We start from the raw sequence: 21045 nt of genomic DNA, 5'->3' as shown, positions 1-21045 counted from the left end.
GCAGGGATGGATGGATGGATAAATGGATGGATAAAAGGATGGATGGATGGATAAAAGGATGGATGGATAAATTGATGGATGCAGGAATGGATGGATGAATGGATGGATGGATGGATAAATGGATGGATGCAGGAATGGATGGATGAATGGATGGATGGATGGATAAATGGATGGATAAAAGGATGGATAGATAAATTGATGCATGCAGGAATGGATGGATGGATGGATAAATTGATTGATAAAAGGATGGATGCAGGGATGGATGGATGGATAAATGGATGGATAAAAGGATGGATGGATAAATTGACGGATGCAGGAATGGATGGATGAATGGATGGATGGATGGATAAATGGATAAATGGATGTATAAAAGGATGGATGCAGGGATGGATGGTTGGATGGATGGATGGATAAATGGATGGATAAAAGGATGGATGCAGGGATGGATGGTTGGATGGATGGATGGATAAATGGATGGATAAAAGGATGGATGCAGGGATGGATGGATGGATAAATTGATGGATGCAGGAATGGATGGATGGATGGATAAATTGATTGATAAAAGGATGGATGCAGGGATGGATGGATGGATGGATGGATGGATAAATGGATGGATAAAAGGATGGATGGATGGAAAAGGGATGGATGGATAGATGGATGGATAAATGGATGGATGCAGGGATGGATGGATGAATGGATGGATGGATAAATGGATGGATAAAAGAATGGATGCATGGATGGATAAAAAGATGGATGCAGGTATGGATGGATGGATGGATAAATGGATGGATGGATGGATGGATGGATGGACGGACAGATGGATAGATGGATAGTTGGATAGTTGGGTGTAGAAGAGTCTTACTTACAAAACTGCAGTTAAACAGTAATATAGTGTTTCCCAACAGCACAGACTAAATAACTGACCCTGTTATTCACATTTTGCTGAACTAAAAAATGGACAGAAATGGGCCATTACCAACGTGTGTGTGTGTGTGTGTTCCAGCGGACCTGGAGGAGCCATTACTGATGTGTGTGTGTGTGTGTGTGTGTTGCAGCGGGCCTGGAGGAGCCGGAGGTCCTGGAGCAGGTGGATCTCCCCCCCACCCTCGCTCTGGCTCTGGGTTTGCCGGTGTCCCAGAACAGCGTGGGCCGCCTGATCCCGGCCGTGTTCGAGGACTCGTCGCTCCGGGATCAGCTCCGCCTCCTGCAGATCAATGGACACCAGCTGAGCCGACTCCTGCGCGACAGCAACCCCTCCTTCCACAAGGGTGAGTCCAGTCCGCTCCAGTCTAGTCCAGTCTCCTTTATTTATATAGTGCTTTTTACAATCCTGACTGTCTCAAAGCAGCTTGCATGCTGCAAAAGCCCTGAAAAGTGACGCCAGAGCGTCTCAATCGCCCCCCCGGTGGCCGGTCCCGGTATTGGTCATAAACCCCGCCTCCCCGTGTTATTCAACGGACGTGAGACCAACTTAACAATTAAATTGGTGTGTCACATGGTGTGTCCTAAGCTCACTATTGGCCGACGCTGGTCACGTGTGTGTGACGTACTAAAGCCTTGTTTACACTTTCGCAGACGTTTACACTTGACGTGCTCGCCTTGTAACGACTCGAGTAAACGTCCTCTAAACCATCAGATGAAGTAAGGTACACACCTGAATGATTATTTTAGTAGCCCACACTTCACCAAAACCACACGACAAAAGACTCGTGTAAAGCAGTAAACCTTGAGATGAATTACTAGTGACATTAGAACAAAATAAATGGTTATGAGAACGTAGCCTGTACAACTAAATTAACGATATCTTGCATATCACAAAACATTTTCATTTAGTTTTGTGAACATGTTTTATAAAACAAGGACCTTTATTTTTATTAAATGCAAACACACGCCCCTAATGAAGCTAATGCATTCACACTGAGCCATGGCCAAGCACACTAGAGTTGGCCACTATCTAGGGCTTGTGCTGTCAGTCCAGTTCGGTTTTGTTTTGCCTTTTTGCTGCTGGAGTATCAAGCTCATGAAGTGCTGGAACCGACATAAGAGCTCGACTGGGCCTTTAGAGCACTTTAAATCCATAGAAATACAGAATTTATACCCTTTAGCTCAAGCCGTGTGTGTGTGTGTGTGAGTGTGTGTGTGTTGTATTTTCTCTCAGCTGGATATCTGGCCTCCCACAAACATCCATCTCTGGCTCATTCACTTCTCACATCTTACACGAGTTTCTCTGGCTTATGGTGTGTGTGTGTGTGTGTTTATTCAGCGTTATGGGGTTTGATGCTTCTGTCTGCTGACGCTTTCACTTAAATGTGTCCTAATACAAACTCTTGATGTAGTTTCAGGCTCTACTAGAACAGGTTTTGATTATTCTCCTCATATTCTCCATTGTTGCGGCTCCTCTCTTCCCAGTCTGTCAGTAACGCTCTGTTCACTTCCTGTCAGTGGTGGAGGAAGTACTGAATCTCAGTACTTAAGTAAAAGTACAAATACCCAGATAAATATTTACTTTAGTAAAAGTAGAAGTAACACAATGACAACCATACTTAAGTAAAAAGTAAAAAGTACTTTATTTTAAATGTACTTTAAGTATTAAAAGTAAAAGTACTTGCATAACAATTTATTATCTTAATGTCTATTTTCTAATGATTAATAAAACATTTAATTCTAACTCATTCAACCTAATAGCCTACTCCTATAATGATGTTCAATAATGATGGAAAAAAATGTCACCATTTCTGAAACAAGCTTGCAATTAGGCAATATCATGCTTATCCTTACTATATGTTAATATGTTTGGCAGTAAACGCGATTCATTTATGGTGTAATTCTGAACCTCTTGGCTTGCCATAATCCTAACCAAACCAAACATATATTACACACGGTGTGTTTCTTATGCACGTAAAAACAAATTTTCGCGTATGAGTTGCACAATAAAAAAACACTGCGTGTGAGACGCATTTAGAGTGACCGGGTTGATATACTGTATCTATGGCAACCAAACGTCACTGGTGAGACAAACGTGCAACGAACAGACGGTCAGATTACGTTTTGGCAGGGGAAAAACTGATCAGAAAATGTAACGAAAATGTAACAGAAGTTGTAGAAATGTAGTGGAGTAGAAAGTATAATAATTGCTGCAAAATGTAACGAAGTAAAAGTAAAAAGTAGGCACTATTTATTGTACTTAAGTAAAGTAAAGATACGTGAAAAATGTACTTAAGTAAAGTAACGAAGTATTTGTACTTCGTTACATTCCACCACTGCTTCCTGTCTTCTCCTTCTGAAAGCACACTGTGCTTTGATTGGTCAGCTGGATCAGTGGGTTGTGATTGGTCGAGTTCTTCGAATGTTTTTGGGGAAAGTCCCGCCCCTTCCCATAGCAGTCAATTTAACACTCTACTAACTAACTCAACCAGGCCCCGCATTCATTTTATTACTAATACATTTGATACTTCATTGATTTTATTGCATTGCATTGCATTTATTTTATTATTAATTAATTTTAAAATTGATTTATTATTATTATCATTTATTATTAATTCATTTTCTAATTGTATTAATTTGCATTAATTTAATTATTAGTTAATTTTAAAATTGAATAATTGTATTACATTGCATTCATTTTATTATAAATAATTGTATTATTAATTAATTGCATGGCATTGCATTAATTTTATTATTAATTCATTTGATACTTCATTGATTTTATTGCATTGCATTAATTTTTATTAATTAATTTTATAATTGTATTAATTTGCATTTATTTTATTATTAATTAATTTTAAAATTGATTAATTGCATTACATTGCATTCATTTAATTAATTTTATTATAAACAATTGTATTATGAATTAATGTATTGCATGGCATTGCATTAATTCTATTATTATCTATTATTAATTAATTTGATACTTCATTGAGTTTATTGCATTGCATTGCATTAATTTTATTATTAATTAATTTGATACTTCATTGATTTTATTGCATTGCATTAATTTTATTAATTAATTGTATAATTGTATTAATTTGCATTTATTTTATTACTAATTAATTTGATACTTCATTGATTTTATTGCATTGCATTAATTTTATTAATTAATTGTATAATTGTATTAATTTGCATTTATTTTATTATTAATTAATTTGATACTTAATTGATTTTATTGCATTGCATTAATTTTATTAATCAATTTTATAATTTTATAATTGTATTAATTTGTATTTATTTTATTATTAATTAGTTTCATAATTCATTAATTTTATTGCATTGCACACAGATCCAGTGCTTCCTGTGCACTATAACTCCTTCAGAAAATGGAAATGATGTTAAAGCAGCCAACCAGATCAAAGCTTTTGATTTCTGCGACTCTTGTCGTTAATATGCATTAGACGTCATCTTTCCTCTCTCACCTGCGCTGAAGTGAAGGTTCGGGAGCGAGTGGAGGATGAGATCTGATTGATGAGGACGACAAACTGCGCCACCCACTTTCGTCCTTCCATTTTCTGAAGGAAATTCAGAAATATGCGATTATTAGAGGTCAGCTCATGCGTTTGTGTGTGTGACGTACAGCGAATACGAGCTCGCTTCACCCACGCCTGTCTCTCTCTCTCTCTGCAATGTAGAAATTCTCCATCATGCTTTTGCAGCCTAATGAAGCACTTAATTAAATTGCAGATGAATTATTGTGATTAAGAGGAGAGTTTCATTGACCTGAAAGCGAGACGTTGGAAGTTTTCTGCAGATAACACTTTTCCCACGCTAACATGCTGAGCGCTCAAGATTACCATTCAGATGCAGCATCACTCCAGATCCTGACCTCTTTTCCCTGTGAGTGTGTGTGTGTGTGTGTGTTAAGCCATATGAATAGTATTCTAATGTTCTGTAGCATGCAATATATATGGATGCTATAATATTTTATATTCAATAATATATATCTCATAATAATGCAGAAGGTCATCATTCGTAATGATTGCTTCGGTCATTCGTTATGCTGTTCAAGGTCGAGCTCATTGCATGATGTATATTTGGCAAACATAGGCGATGATCTGTGTGTTTCATTCACTGCACAGAACACAGAAATAGCCTGATGGTGTGTGTCGTTCCAAACCCCTATTCCCATTTTCTAAACTATAGCGAATAAACTGTGATAATGTGAGAAATGTTATAATAATACTGTATCTGTAATATTGAGACTGTGGGAATAACTCACTGTCATAGTAGTTGACATGGATTCATGGGCTAATTCAGCATAATCATGTAATTGATTAATCACTGTCTGGCTTATTTGTGTTATGACACTAGATGAACGCTCCAGCAAAGTGAACATTCATAAGATGATCTGATGATCTGTTCAGACGCTAATAACTCATTTATCACGGGATAACCTGATCTCCGTCTCGGGTTATCACCGCGTGTCTCTAGGGTCCACACACACACACACACACACACACGGGGCGATTAAGATGCTCAGGGGAAACCAAGAAATATCAGATGCACTAATTCTAATCATCTAATCATCAAAGCACATTTAAACACATTATACACTTGAAAAACTAGAATATGGTGCAAAAGTTCAGTAATTCAACTTAAAAGGTGAAACTAATATATTATATAGACTCATTACATGCAAAGTGAGATATTTCAAGCCTTTATGTGTTATAATTTAGATGATTATGGATTACAGATTATGAAAATCCCAGTCAAAATTAGAATATTGTGAAAAGGTTTTCATATCTGTAATCCTTAATCATCAAAATTATAACAAATAAAGACTTGAAATATCTCACTTTGCATGTAATTAGTCTATATAATATATTAGTTTCACCTTTTAAGTTGAATTACTAAAATAAATGAACTTTTGCATGATATTCGAATTTTTCGAATTTGAATAAAAAAGCGATATCTTTATCATAGTGTCTTAAAGTGACGGTCGCTTTATTTGTAACGTTTTGTTTTATTGGGTTTTTTTTGTTGACGTTTTTTAGATTTTGAAAGATAATAAAGATTTTTATTATAAAAAAGTCCTTGAAAACCAAAAAAGTGAATTCCCGTAATTTAATTTGACAGCGTGTGCACGAACCCTGTCTGACGCCCAGTGTGCACACTACTAGTACACACGGAAAAAAACACTGAAAATTGCTGCTTGTTCAAATTGCTTGATTAAAATGAGCTTAAGCAGCACAATTGCTATACATTTTGTCCAAATTTAATTTGGTTGTGTTCAATCTGCTTAAATATATGTCAAATTTAAGTTGACTTAATCCGTTTGTGTTGGATTACATGCATGATTTGTGTTGCATTAACTGAAACTGACCAGTGCTTGTTAGTTCCCAGCATGCTTTGCATATGTTAAAATATAAAATTAAGTGTAATTTTATGTGTTTTTGAGAAAATGAGAAATCATTTATCATTTAAGTGCTACTGGTAGTAAATATGTGGCTATAGTTTAAAAATTAGAAGACCTGAATCATATCAGTTGGTCTAAAACATTGTAAAGTAGTTGGGCTGACACTATTTAATTAAGCAGTGCCCAACCATAGTAAATAAGTTGAATCAACCTTAATAAATTAAGTTGACCCAACGCAAGTACATTAAATTGGAATAACAGAATTGCATAATGCTGAAGTAAAGCAAGTTAATCAATGATTTTTTCATGAGTGTACGAATCGTGTATATCTGTGCATGTACGAATATTACGAACAACCCCATCACACTAGATGAAGAGTAACTAAGGTTATTCATTTAGCATCCATTCATATTTTGAGCTAATTTGCCTTATTAATTAATTTTTTGTGCATGCAAGCAGGCTTATTATACAGTATTAAGATAAAGTTTTAAGTGCAAGATGTTATACAAGTATACAAATCGCTATACAGCCCACATGGACATGATGTGCACGTTGGTGTGTTTTTGCATTAGCATCTCCAAGTAATTTGGCTTTTGTAGCTGAAGTCATTCATTTAGTGCATGCAAACAGTTTGCATTTGAAAGGCTGAGTGGATAAAGATGCCGTTTTAAGTGGATGCTTTAGTGTGCTGTACATTAAGAATGCAAACCACGCATGCTCGGCCACTTCAATGCCAGCCGGTGGTTTGTTGTACATACTTAATGTGCGTCCTTGTGTTACTGTGGCTCACACGCAGCTAAAATATAAATATCTGTCATTAATGTCGTGTAGATAGAAGTATAGATATAATTTTGAATCAGAATAACCACTTTTCTATAGTAAAAGTTCATTTATTTCAGTAATTCAACTTAAAAGGTGAAACTAATATATTATATAGACTGCATCTGTAAGCCATGATTATCAAAATTATAACAAATAAAGGCTTGAAATATCTCACTTTGCAGTAATGAGTCTATATAATATATTAGTTTCACCTTGAATTAGATTGAACTTTTGCACCATATTCAATTTTTTTTTAGTTTCACCTATATTTATTTAAATTTTCTTTATGCTATTGTTGTCCAAGAGTAATAACCATTTTATAATGCACAGATTGAGATATATATATAACTATAAAACTATATAAAACTAACTCATCAGGTATTGTTATTGGCTGATGCTAATATTATCAAAATAACAGCTAATATTATTAATAATGTTAGTTACCATGAATTCAAAATGGACAATTGTTGTTTTTGTGAGTGGAATATTGCATAAACGATTTATTCGCGCACATCATTATTGTTTTAATAATCTTGAATGAGAATAAGCCCGCGAGTGAAGATCTCAGCGTGTTTATTGCCGATTTTAATAGCACATTAATTGAGTACATTGTTTTTATAATGTTGTATGTTTTTCCTGATTTTAGAAGTTTAGAAAGAAGGCCTTCTGGAAATCTACAAAGCAAGCGAATATTTGTGTTTTGTTTTGGTTGATGTATTTATCAATCAGGGTATGGAGGGTGAAGATGTGGTCTGAAGTGAACGAGTCTCGTGTTGATCTTAGGCGTTGCCTCTGTAATCGTCGGGTCTGAGAGTGTGTCTCCACTCTTGAATATGAGTGTTATAAGTCCTCTATTCCAGCTGTCAGGGACATGACCAACACTCAGAGCCAAGTTGAACAGCTTCATTATGGACAATTTGAATTTGGGGTTTATATTTTTAAGCATCTCGTTTAGGATGCCGTCTGGTTTTGTTGGCAGAGCCCGAATTTGATCCATCAGCTCCTTATCTGTGATTGGGTAATCTAGCGGATTTTGGTGTTTGCCAATTATGTTTTCTATATGGTTTAAAGGTGCAATACCTAAGATTTTTGCATTAAAATATCCCAAAATCACAAGGCCAGTGTTATATATTTAGTTAAGATGATAACTTACAATATTCCAAATGTTTCAAACAATGTTTAAATCGCGAGAAAAATGCGATTTTAACCAAGGAAACGGGACGTGTGAGCTGGGAGTCGCGAGTTAATCGCGTCATATCCGCGTTACCTCGGTTTCCGCTCGTACTGCGTGTAGTCCTGGACAAATGCGGAAGTTGTAGTTGTGCGTTAGCGTCTATCAAGCGACAAACGTCAGCTTGTTTCACGCATTTGTTATGGAATGGAGCTAGGGTTGGGTATCGAGAATCGAGTATCGATTGGAACCGAGACTAACTTTTCGTTTTTCCCGGAATCGTTCAGAAGTTAAAATTTCGATTCCTAGTTTCGATATTCACAGTCCGCCGAGCGGAAGAAGAAACCGCTGAACAACACCAACGAAGAAGCGTCTACCGGAAGTGTTGGCATAACCGCGCGAGTCGAACATGAGTAGCTTACGTCGGTGGTCCAAAGTGTGGCTTCACTTTTCTAAAAATAACGAAATCTCGTGACAAAAGGAGTATTTGTGACAGAAGGAGTATTTCCTTCAGAAAGGATCATTTCCTTCCAAAAGGCCGTTGGTTAGCAAGGTTAGCTAAACTTTTTTGACCCTGCCTCTAAAAAGAATTGGAATCGAGAATCGTTAGGAACCGGAATCGAAACAAGGAATCGGAATCGGAATCAGAATCGTTCAAATTCAAACGATACCCAACCCTAAATGGAGCACAATTATTCTTTAGCGATTGCACCTGGTTCTGAGTCTCATAAACGCAAACGTCAACGAACGGGTCAACCAAACGACCCAGAGAAATAACACCAGCTCAACATCGGTGTGGCATTTCGAGAACTTCGTGAAAAACTCTAACTCGAAAGAGACGCCGATCTCGCATGTGTTTTACTTGACAGGTGAGTAACACCGTGTTCTCTATTCAAATTTCATGTCAGTAAACCATGCAAAACAATTAGTATTATTATTCGAATGTCTTGTTGTCTATGTATATGATGTGAAAAATCGTATGGTCATATTCACCGCGAATACTGTTGGCTGTATTTTAGAAATTTACTAATTTACTTTTAAACCTGACTTTTCTTGCGGTTATTTCAGTTTAATGAAAAACAATCATGTCATTAAACCCAACATTTATAGAAATCGAACTTTACCTCATCCGTGACAGTTGAAAACAACAGTTCCCATCATTCCGTGTTGCTCCACGGCGTCATCAAGCAAAGCCGTTGTTGTTGTTTTGAATGTAGCGCCCTCTAGCGGCATAAAATCGTAGGTATTGTAGCTTTAATTTTTCATATATTTGTCTTTGTTTTATACTCATGTCTAGTTTGCTATAAAGTTGTTCAAAGTGATTTTCGAGTGATTTTCGGTCTTGTATAGTATGTGTTCATGGTTCTTTTTATTCAGTTGTCCCAGAAACTGTTTGAATGGACAGATTCTTCAATAGTTTTGAGCAGATTTTGCATGTGCTGTTTTTTCTTCTTTCTGAGTGTTTTTTTATATATTTTTTTGAGCTCCTCACAATAATGAAGACGTAAATCTGAATCGTCTGGTTGTCTGTGTTTTTGATTTGCAAGCTGTCTTAAATTTTGAATGTATTCTCTCTCTCTCTCTCTCTCTCTCTCTCTCTCAGAGGTGGGCTATGAGCAGTTTCGTGTGGCGGAGAAGGCTCACGGGAGCTGGATGAAGCTCTACATGGATGGGAACACGTCGGAGGTGCTGAGCAACATGGGGAAGAAGGTCCTGAAGCAGTATCTGGAGGCGCTGAAGGCCATGAGTGCAGCTCTGAGCAAACAGCTGGGCAAATACGACATGTACTCCATGATCATGGGCATGATCCTCACACTGCAGGTCAGAGCCGCTTCATCTCTCGCGGCGTAACCATGCCCATACACGTCACGACTCCATATTATTGCTATACTCCAAGACTTATGATAAAAGGCTAACAATTTGCTAAAAATTTGAAATAAAATGCTAAATTTGATATTACATTGTGTGTGTAAATGAATAGTCTTGGACTTGATGCTGGAAACCCAATCAACAATGGAAACACCAGTTTCTATTTAACAATATTTATTGGATTGATGGATAAATGGATAAATGGATGGATAAATGGATAAATGGATGGTTGGATGGATGGATAGATAAATGGATGGATGGTTGGATGGATGGATGGATGAATGGATAGATAAATGGATGGATGGATGGATGGATGGATGGATGGATAGATAGATAAATGGATGGTTGGATAGATAGATAGATAGATAGATAGATAGATAGATAGATAGATAGATAGATAGATAGATAGATAGATAGATAGATAGATAGATAGATAGATAGATAGATAGATAGATAGATAGATAGCAAAATATGGATGGATGGATGGATGCATAAATGGATAGATGAATGGATGGATGGATAAATGGATGGATAAATGGATGGATGGATGGATAGATAGATAGATAGATTGCCATATATGGGAGGGATGGATGGATAAATGGATAGATGGATAGATAAATGGAAGTATGGATAAATAAATGGATGGTTGAATGGATGGATTGACAGATTGCATATTTTTTCCCCATATTATGGGATGGATAGATGGATGGATTGAAAAGTGGATGAATGGATGGATGGATGGATTGAATAGATAAATGGATGGATGGATTGATGGATGGATGGGTAGATGACAGATAGCATGATATGGGATGGATGGATAATTATTATTATTTCAGATAGATGTATATATTAAAGCAGGGACCCTCATTATGTTAGTGTTAGTGTGGGGCTATTTTGAGCCTCGTTGGTGGTATAAACTAGCGATTTCTTTTTAATTATTAAATGCCCCCATATACTAACGTTATAATTTTGATTCTTCAAATTTCTCTGAAGAATCATGGGTAATGTTTTTTTTTTAAATTCCACCGTTAAACATTTTATTATTGTGAAAAAAACTAGTTGAAATAATGCAACTTGAATGGCTTCATCAAATTTCATCGATTAACAGCCTCACAGTAGGGCTGACATTAAAGGTTTATGAGTTGTCATTAAAAATCAATTAAAGTTTGAACACAATCTGGCAGACTAATGCTGATGGATATGAGAAACATGTATTAGAAATATCTCACTCACAAGATATTTCAACCCTTTATTTGTTATAATTTTGATGATTATGGATTACAGCTTATGAAAACCTTTATTCTAATTTTGACTTTGGGGTTTTAATAAACCATAATCACTTTGCAGTCTATATATAATATATTAGTTTCACCTTTTAAGTTGAATTACTGAAATAAAAGAACTTTTGCACCATATTCTAATTTTTCGAGTTTCACCTGTACACTATGTGTGTGTGTGTGTGTGTGTGAGCTAAAGACCTTTTCCAGCCGCAGTTCAGCAGTTGTTTGCTAAGTGCAATCCATTATTGAAGTACTACAGTCTCCAAACGGTCGATCCCTCACCCGGTCAATGAGATCTAAAGGACACCGTGTCCACCGGGATGAGGACCGGAGAATGTCAGGAGGTTCGAGGTCATCCAGAAACCCGTCTCAGTTACTCAGAGGATTGGGAGAGATGTGGATTTGCTGGGTCTCCTATGATTTGTATTTTTAGAGCTTAAAGCCTTAAAATGGGATGTGCTTAAGTTATATATTTTCTGACAGTTATCTTACAACTGAAATCCTGCATAATTAGGCTCATCTTGTTAGTTTTCCTGATACAGTATATTCTAACGTTTTAACAGTTTGGGGTCGATAACATTTGAAAGAAGTCTCTTCTGCTCACCTAGGCTGCATTTATTTCATCATTAATACAATAAAAAAATATAGTGAAATAAATATCACAATTAAAAACAGTTTTCGGGTCACAAAAAAAGCTGCTGACCATATAATCATGAATTTTAAATTGCACATGCAACTTTTTAAATGGAAGGAGGGAACGGTTCTCATATTTTGCAAGTGACATGTAACCACAATCAGATTCTGCAGTGCAAATTAGTCGAATCTAATCTAATTAAACAGTGTGGACAGATTGCATAATATTGGATGGATGGATGGATTGATGGATGGATGGATGGATAGATTGCATAATATTGGATGGATGGATGGATAGATTGCATAATATTGGATTGATGGATGGATGGATGGATGGATGGATTGCATAATATTGGATGGATGGATTGATGGATGGATGGATGGATAGATTGCATAATATTGGATGGATGGATGGATAGATTGCATAATATTGGATGGATGGATGGATGGATGGACAGATTGCATAATATTTGATGGATGGATGGATGGATGGATAGATTGCATAATATTGGATGGATGGATTGATGGATGGATGGATGGATAGATTGCATAATATTGGATGGATGGATGGATAGATTGCATAATATTGGATGGATGGATGGATGGATGGACAGATTGCATAATATTGGATGGATGGATGGATGGATGGATGGATGGATGGATGGATGGATGGATGGATGGACAGATTGCATAATATTGGATGGATGGATGGATGGATGGATGGACAGATTGCATAATATTGGATGGATGGATGGATAGATGGATGGATGGATGGATGGATGGATGGATAGATTGCATAATATTGGATGGATGGATAGATTGCATAATATTGGATGGATGGATTGATGTATGGATGGACAGATTGCATAATATTTGATGGATGGATGGATTGATGGATAGATTGCATAATATTGGATGGATGGATTGATGGATGGATGGACAGATTGCATAATATTTGATGGATGGATGGATTGATGGATAGATTGCATAATATTGGATGGATGGATGGATGGATGGATGGATAGATTGCATAATATTTGATGGATGGATGGATTGATGGATGGATGGGTAGATTGCATAATATTTGATGGATGGATGGATGGAAAGGCTGCATTTATTTTTACAGAAATACAGTAAGAAAGTACAGTGAAATATCACAATTTAAACATGTTTTCTCTGAGTCTGTTTCCCGCCTCCAGGACTGAGAAATGAAAGTCGTTTATCACATATTAACGAACTATTGATGAATCATGCAGGAAAACACCAGCAACTCGTATTAGGAGCGCACACAGGGTCGGTTTATCCCACAGAAAGAGTAAATCCGGCTCTAGAGATCTGAGCTCCGCTGTGAGGGCGTGCGAGCTCTTCATTGTTAATTAGAGAGAAGAGAGGGAGTAATTAAGCTCATAATGAGTTGGCAGGGTGAGGGTGTGAAGGAGACGAGAGGCTGCAGTCCTTCACACTCACAGTCATCCTCCGTCAATGGGAGAAATAAAGGAATGAAATAATGTATTCCTTATTCTAATGTATTCCTCTGTAATCCTTAGCTAGCCTAGAAAACTAGTTGTGCTCATGGTGGATATAATGCTAATTTAAATATATCATTTATTTAAATGAAATTAATTAACTCTATCTTTCAGCAAGAGCATAACAATCATCTGAAGAGACAGTCGATTAAAAACAAAAATAAATCCGGATTCATCCATCCATCCATCTATCCATCCACTCATCCACTCATCCATCCATCCACTCATCCATCGACTCATCCATTCATCCATCCATACACTCATCCATCCATCCACTCATCCACTCATCCATCCATCCACTCATCCATCGACTCATCCATTCATCCATTCATCCATCCATCCATCCATCCATCCACTCATCCATCCATCCATCCACTCATCCATCCATCCATCCATCCATCCATCCACTCATCCATCCATCCACTCATCCACTCATCCATCCACTCATCCATCGACTCATCCATCCATCCATCCATCCACTCATCCATCCATCCACTCATCCATCCATCCACTCATCCATCCATCCATCGACTCATCCATCCATCCATCCATCCACTCATCCATCCATCCACTCATCCATCCATCGACTCATCCATCCACTCATCCATCCATCCACTCATCCATCCATCCATCCACTCATCCATCCATCCATCCACTCATCCATCCATCCATCCACTCATCCATCCATCCATCGACTCATCCATCCATCCATCCACTCATCCATCCATCCACTCATCCATCCATCCATCCACTCATCCATCCATCCACTCATCCACTCATCCATCGACTCATCCATCCATCCATCCACTCATCCATCCATCCACTCATCCATCCATCCACTCATCCATCCATCCATCATTTTCTCCTTCCATTTAAAAGTTGATTTAGATTTTTTAAATGCATGATTATATGGTCAGCATATGGTTTTTATAGAATTGTGACCTAAAACTGTTTCTGAATGTAAATTGCTAACAAGACTACAAATCGTGCTGACCACAAGAATGAAGTTGAGTTTACGTGCTTGATCAATCGCACAACCGATGTGCCAGCTTCACTCGGCGGGCTGGCAAAAGGTCCGCGCCATAATGAAGTGACCAATTAGCTTTCGCTGTTGGACAAAACAAAGGTCAAAATAAACGAGGAGAGAGTTGTGGAAAAGAACCACCTCATCTATTCCTCTCTGAGCCGCGTCGGAGGACTCCAGAGGGTTCAGGAACTGGCCAATTACTGGCGCTCTGTAATCTTTACACTGGCTGTGTGAGAAACACACACACACTTGTTCAATTCAGACGGGACTGAAAAACACAAGGTACAGCTGTGAAACAATTCACCCTGACCTCCTCGGGGACCACGAGTCCTGTCCAAACACCACCAATAAACCCAGTTAACTCATAAAACTTCTGTTTTGTAATAATGCAATAATGGACTAACAATGAAAATATTCAACTTGGTTCATTTCTACATGCGCTATCATTCAAAGATGCATTAAACTGATCAAATCCATCCATCCACTCATCCATCCATCCACTCATCCGTCCATCCACTCTTCCATTTATCCATTCATCCATCCATCCATCCATCCATCCATCCATCCATCCATCCATCCATCCATCCATCCATCATCCATCCATCCACTCATCCATCCAACCATCTCATCTGTCCTACATGCGCTATCGTTCAAAGATGCATTAATCTGATCAAATCCATCCATCCACTCATCCATCCAACCATCCACTCATCCGTCCATCCACTCATCCATCCAACCATTCATCCATCCATCCATCCATCCATCCATCCATCATCCACTCATCCATCCATTCATCCATTCATCCATTCATCCATCCATCATCCACTCATCCATCCACTCATCCGTCCATCCACTCATCCATCCAACCATTCATCCATCCATCCATCCATCATCCACTCATCCATCCATTCATCCATTCATCCATTCATCCATTCATCCATCCATCATCCACTCATCCATCCACTCATCCGTCCATCCACTCATCCATCCAACCATTCATCCATCCATCCATCCATCATCCACTCATCCATCCATTCATCCATCCATCCATCCATCATCCACTCATCCATCCATCATCCATCCATCCACTCATCCATCCAACCATCCACTCATCCATCCATCCATCATCCACTCATCCATCCATCCATTCATCCACTCATCCATCATCCACTCATCCATCCAACCATCCACTCATCCATCCATCATCCACTCATCCATCCATCATCCATCCATCCATCATCCATCCATCCATTCATCCATCCATCCATCCATCCATCCACTCATCCATCCATCCATCCACTCATCCATCCAACCACCCACTCATCCATCCATCATCCATCCATCCATCCATCACCCATCCATCCATCCACTCATCCATCCAACCATCCACTCATCCATCCATCCATACACTCATCCATCCAACCATCCACTCATCCATCCATCATCCACTCATCCATCCATCATCCATCCATCCACTCATCCATCCAACCATCCACTCATCCATCCATCATCCACTCATCCATCCATCATCCATCCATCCACTCATCCATCCATCATCCACTCATCCATCCATCATCCATTCACCCATCCACTCATCCATCCAACCATCCACTCATCCATCCATCCATCCATCCATCCATCCACTCATCCATCCAACCATCCACTCATCCATCCATCATCCACTCATCCATCCATCATCCATCCATCACCCATCCACTCATCCATCCAACCATCCACTCATCCATCCATCATCCATCCATCCACTCATCCATCCATCATCCACTCATCCATCCATCATCCATCCATCATCCATCCATCCACTCATCCATCCATCATCCACTCATCCATCCATCATCCATCCACTCATCCATCCACTCATCCATCCACTCATCCATCCATCCACTCATCCATCCATCCATCCACTCATCCATCCATCCATCATCCACTCATCCATCCATCCATCCATCCACTCATCCATCCAACCATCCACTCATCCATCCACTCATCCACTCATCCATCCACTCATCCACTCATCCACTCATCCATCCATCCATCCACTCATCCACTCATCCATCCATCCACTATAATGTTACAAATATCACAGGAATAAATTACACTTTATTATATATACAGTTGAAACTCGAAAAATTTGAATATCGTGCAAAAGTTCATTTCTATATAAATTTCATATTATATAGACTCATTACATGCAAAGTGATATATTTCAAGCCTTTATTTGTTATAATTTTGATGATTATGGATTACAGATATGAAAACCTTTTCACAATATTTAAAAATTTGAGTTTCACCAACTGTATATATAATTTTTTTTTTAAAAAACACCCGAGAAAAAAAAAAAACGCTCAAAAACGGTGAATTTTGTGATCTTTTCCACCACTAGGCGTGTGTTCCACAGCACTGAGGCTTATGGGTAATTAATGATGGGGTTTGTCACAACATGCATTGATAAACAACACTAAAGACAGACTCGTTCTTGTGTCAGAAAGTGTTTTCCACTGCGATGACTCACGAGTATCTGGAGCTCTGGGAGATCTGTGATGAAAGGGCCGTTAGAGGACGACACACACACTGATGTGTCCTTGCCTCCGACTCCCAACAACACACTCGCTCTCTTCTCGTCCCTCATCCGCTCCGGCTGTCTTCATTGACGTTTGGATGTTACATTTGCGCTGTGAAAAAGTGACATAAAAAACAAAACCTCAAGAAAGTTCTCTGAGAGGGTCCGAACACGCGCCGTTAATATTTAACCGAGATAAGACGCACACTGCCGATCGTCTGAGATAACAGCTTGTGGAAACTAGATAATCCAGCTGAATTTATGAAAACTCTGAAATATTATTGGAATATTTTTATGTGCATCTACAGGTGAAACTTGAAAAGTTAGAATATGGTGCAAAAGTTTCTGTAATTCAACTTAAAAGGTGAAACTAATATATTATATAGACTCATTACATGCAAAGTGAGATATTTTATTTCTTTATTCGTTATAATTTTGATGATTATAGATTACAGATATGAAAACCCCAGTCAAAATTAGAATATTCATCTTGATTGATTCACTTCTGTCACAACGATTATTAGTTCTTATACCATGGTCTGGGTGAATACTCGATTCTGATTGGCTGCAGGGTGTCCATTAAAAAGTGATAGAGGACACCTAGACTGCATCCAAAATATACTATATTTAAATAAGAACGTACTTTGCGACCGTTAAAGTTAAAAAAACTTTTGCTGATAATTTACTCACCCCCGTGTCATCCAAGATGTCCATGTCTTTCTTTCTTCAGTCGAAAAGAAATTAAGTTTTTTGATGAAAACATTCCAGGATTTTCTCCATATAATGGACTTCAATGGGGTCCAAACGGTTCAAGGTCCAAATGAGAGTTTCAGTGCAGCTTCAAAGGGCTTTAAACGACACCAGACGATGAATAAGGGTCTTATCAAGCGAAACGATCGCTCGTTTAATAAATAAATAACCTTGCTCTGTTCTGTGATGCGCGTTCGTGACTCTCCTGTTCATCAAAATGAATGAATCTTTTTCTGAGTCATTTGGTTGAGAAATGAGCAAAATGACTCGAATGAATATGTTCATTGAGTAAGGCGAGTATTTGTGAACGTGTGAGAACGCTGATGCGCATTTAGATCTCCTTTGTTTGATATACTGTATGTGCGCAGGTGTGTATCCCCTAGTACCCACGGCCTGTGTTTCTCAGGTGCTGGTCCTGCTGGTGCTGGCGATGCCGGAGGCGCTGAGCAGGGATGCGGCGGTGGACGTCCCGCTGGCCTCGTCTCTGCTGTCGCTGCCCTTCTGTCTGCTGTGTGTGCTGGGATCGGCTCTTCACGTGCTGGTGTGCACCTCGGCCGGCGGCTCCTGTTACCTCTGCTCTCTGCCCTGGCTCCTGGTGTTCAGCGTCGTCCTCCTCTCCTCCGCACTCATGTGTGCTCTCGGGGCCATGGCCGTCAGGAGGAGTCCCACCGGCTGCAGGAGCCCTGCTCAGGTGAGTGGAGGACAGGAGCGATCCTGCCGCACCAACACCACCGTCTGCCATTCTACATCAGGACGAACTGGGTGATAGAAAGTCAGAATCGTGTGTTATAAAGTCAGAGTTGCTTGATATAAACTCACAGTTCTGACTATTTCTCTCAATTCCAACTTTATATCACACAATTCTGACTTTATAACTCACAGTTCTGACTTTATAACTCAATTCTGACTTTATAACACACAATTCTGACTTTATAACTCACAATTCTGACTTTATAACTCACAGTTCTGACTTTATAACTCACAATTCTGACTTTATAACACACAATTCTGACTTTATAACACACAATTCTGACTTTATAACTCAATTCTGACTTTATAACACAATTCTGACTTTATAACACACAATTCTGACTTTATAACACAATTCTGACTTTATATCTCACAATTCTGACTTTATATCACACAATTCTGACTTTATAACACAATTCTGACTTTATATCTCACAATTCTGACTTTATAACAAAATTCTGACTTTATGTCTCGCAATTCTGACTTTATAACACACAATTCTGACTTTATAACTCAAGTCTGACTTTATAACACAATTCTGACTTTATAACACACAATTCTGACTTTATAACACAATTCTGACTTTATATCTCACAATTCTGACTTTATAACACACAATTCTGACTTTATAACACAATTCTTACTTTATAACACAATTCTGACTTTATATCTCGCAATTCTGACTTTATATCTCGCAATTCTGACTTTATAACACAATTCTGACTTTATATCTCGCAATTCTGACTTTATAACACAATTCTGACTTTATATCTCGCAATTCTGACTTTATAACACACAATTCTGACTTTATAACACAATTCTGACTTTATATCTCACAATTCTGACTTTATAACACAATTCTGACTTTATAACACAATTCTGACTTTATAACACACAATTCTGACTTTATAACACACAATTCTGACTTTATAACTCAATTCTGACTTTATAACACAATTCTGACTTTATATCTCACAATTCTGACTTTATAACACAATTCTGACTTTATATCTCGCAATTCTGACTTTATAACACACAATTCTGACTTTATAACACAATTCTGACTTTATATCTCACAATTCTGACTTTATAACACGATTCTGACTTTATAACACAATTCTGACTTTATAACGCAATTCTGACTTTATAACACAATTCTGACTTTATATCTCGCAATTCTGACTTTATAACACAATTCTGACTTTATAACTCAATTCTGACGTTTTAACACAATTCTGACTTTATAACACACAATTCTGACTTTATAACACAATTCTGACTTTATATCTCGCAATTCTGACTTTATAACACAATTCTGACTTTATAACACAATTCTGACTTTATAACTCAATTCTGACGTTTTAACACAATTCTGACTTTATAACACACAATTCTGACTTTATAACTCAATTCTGACGTTTTAACACAATTCTGACTTTATAACTCACAATTCTGACTTTATAACACACAATTCTGACTTTATAACTCAATTCTGACGTTTTAACACAATTCTGACTTTATAACTCACAATTCTGACTTTATAACACACAATTCTGACTTTATAACACAATTCTGACTTTATAACACAATTCTGACTTTAATCGTGATTAATCGCACCTTACATTAACGTTTTTTGAATATATTTTATATTGTAATAATGTCACATCTCCAAATGAATGTCGAAACAATATAAATGTGTTGGGAATATACAGAAATTGAATAGTTATCAAACACTGCACGTTTTATAAATTAAATATAGTTAAATTTGGATTAAAGCTACTAAAATGACTCGGTGATCTTCTCTTGTTCTTTGATTAGCATTAATGACAGCGGGTTTACGAGGCCGTTTATTTGCCTAGAAGTCTTCGTTTGTGTCTCGCTGATTTATTAGGCCGCTTGTGTTTTCCTGAAGAAGGGCGAGTAAACGATGAGAGTATTTTAATTTTTTGAGTGATCTATCCCTTTAATAAAAACTCCACTTAATAATGCATATCTGAGTGTAGGCTCTCAAACAGCAGAGCCGGAGATTTGCTCCCGGAGTTAATGAGATAAGAAGAGGACACCCCTGTTAATTACCCCTCTCTCTCTCTCTCTCTCTCTCTCTCTCTCTCAGAGAAAGTGCTGACAGTCAGAGGTGATCATGAGAGAGAGAGCAGAAGTTTTGCAGCGTCAGTCCCTGCTGTCTCCTGTCAGTCATGTGACGCGTCACTCTTGCTCATGTTTAACGAGCCGGTTGTGTGCTCCGGGAATATTCTAGGCTCTAAATTAAACGCTTTATGAGTTTTAGCTGCAT

At 37.9% G+C, this 21045-nt stretch overlaps 1 protein-coding gene across 1 annotated transcript in view; it reads left to right on the top strand.

Moving 5' to 3' along the window:
• The window catches only part of pigg (phosphatidylinositol glycan anchor biosynthesis class G (EMM blood group)), a 102359-nt gene that overhangs the window by 31250 nt on the left and 50064 nt on the right, over positions 1 to 21045 (top strand). The window contains exons 6-8 of the mRNA XM_089135121.1: positions 1056 to 1268; positions 9943 to 10160; positions 18409 to 18693. Of these exons, the coding sequence (XP_088991247.1) occupies positions 1056 to 1268; positions 9943 to 10160; positions 18409 to 18693 (716 nt within the window). The remainder of the gene's footprint in view (positions 1 to 1055; positions 1269 to 9942; positions 10161 to 18408; positions 18694 to 21045) is intronic.

The sequence above is a fragment of the Pimephales promelas genome, chromosome 9 (genome assembly GCF_988280905.1).
Source record: "Pimephales promelas chromosome 9, fPimPro1.hap1.1, whole genome shotgun sequence".
Taxonomy (NCBI): Eukaryota; Metazoa; Chordata; class Actinopteri; order Cypriniformes; family Leuciscidae; genus Pimephales; species Pimephales promelas.
Note: the sequence above shows the minus strand (reverse complement) of the source record. Positions and strands in the feature narration are given on the sequence as shown.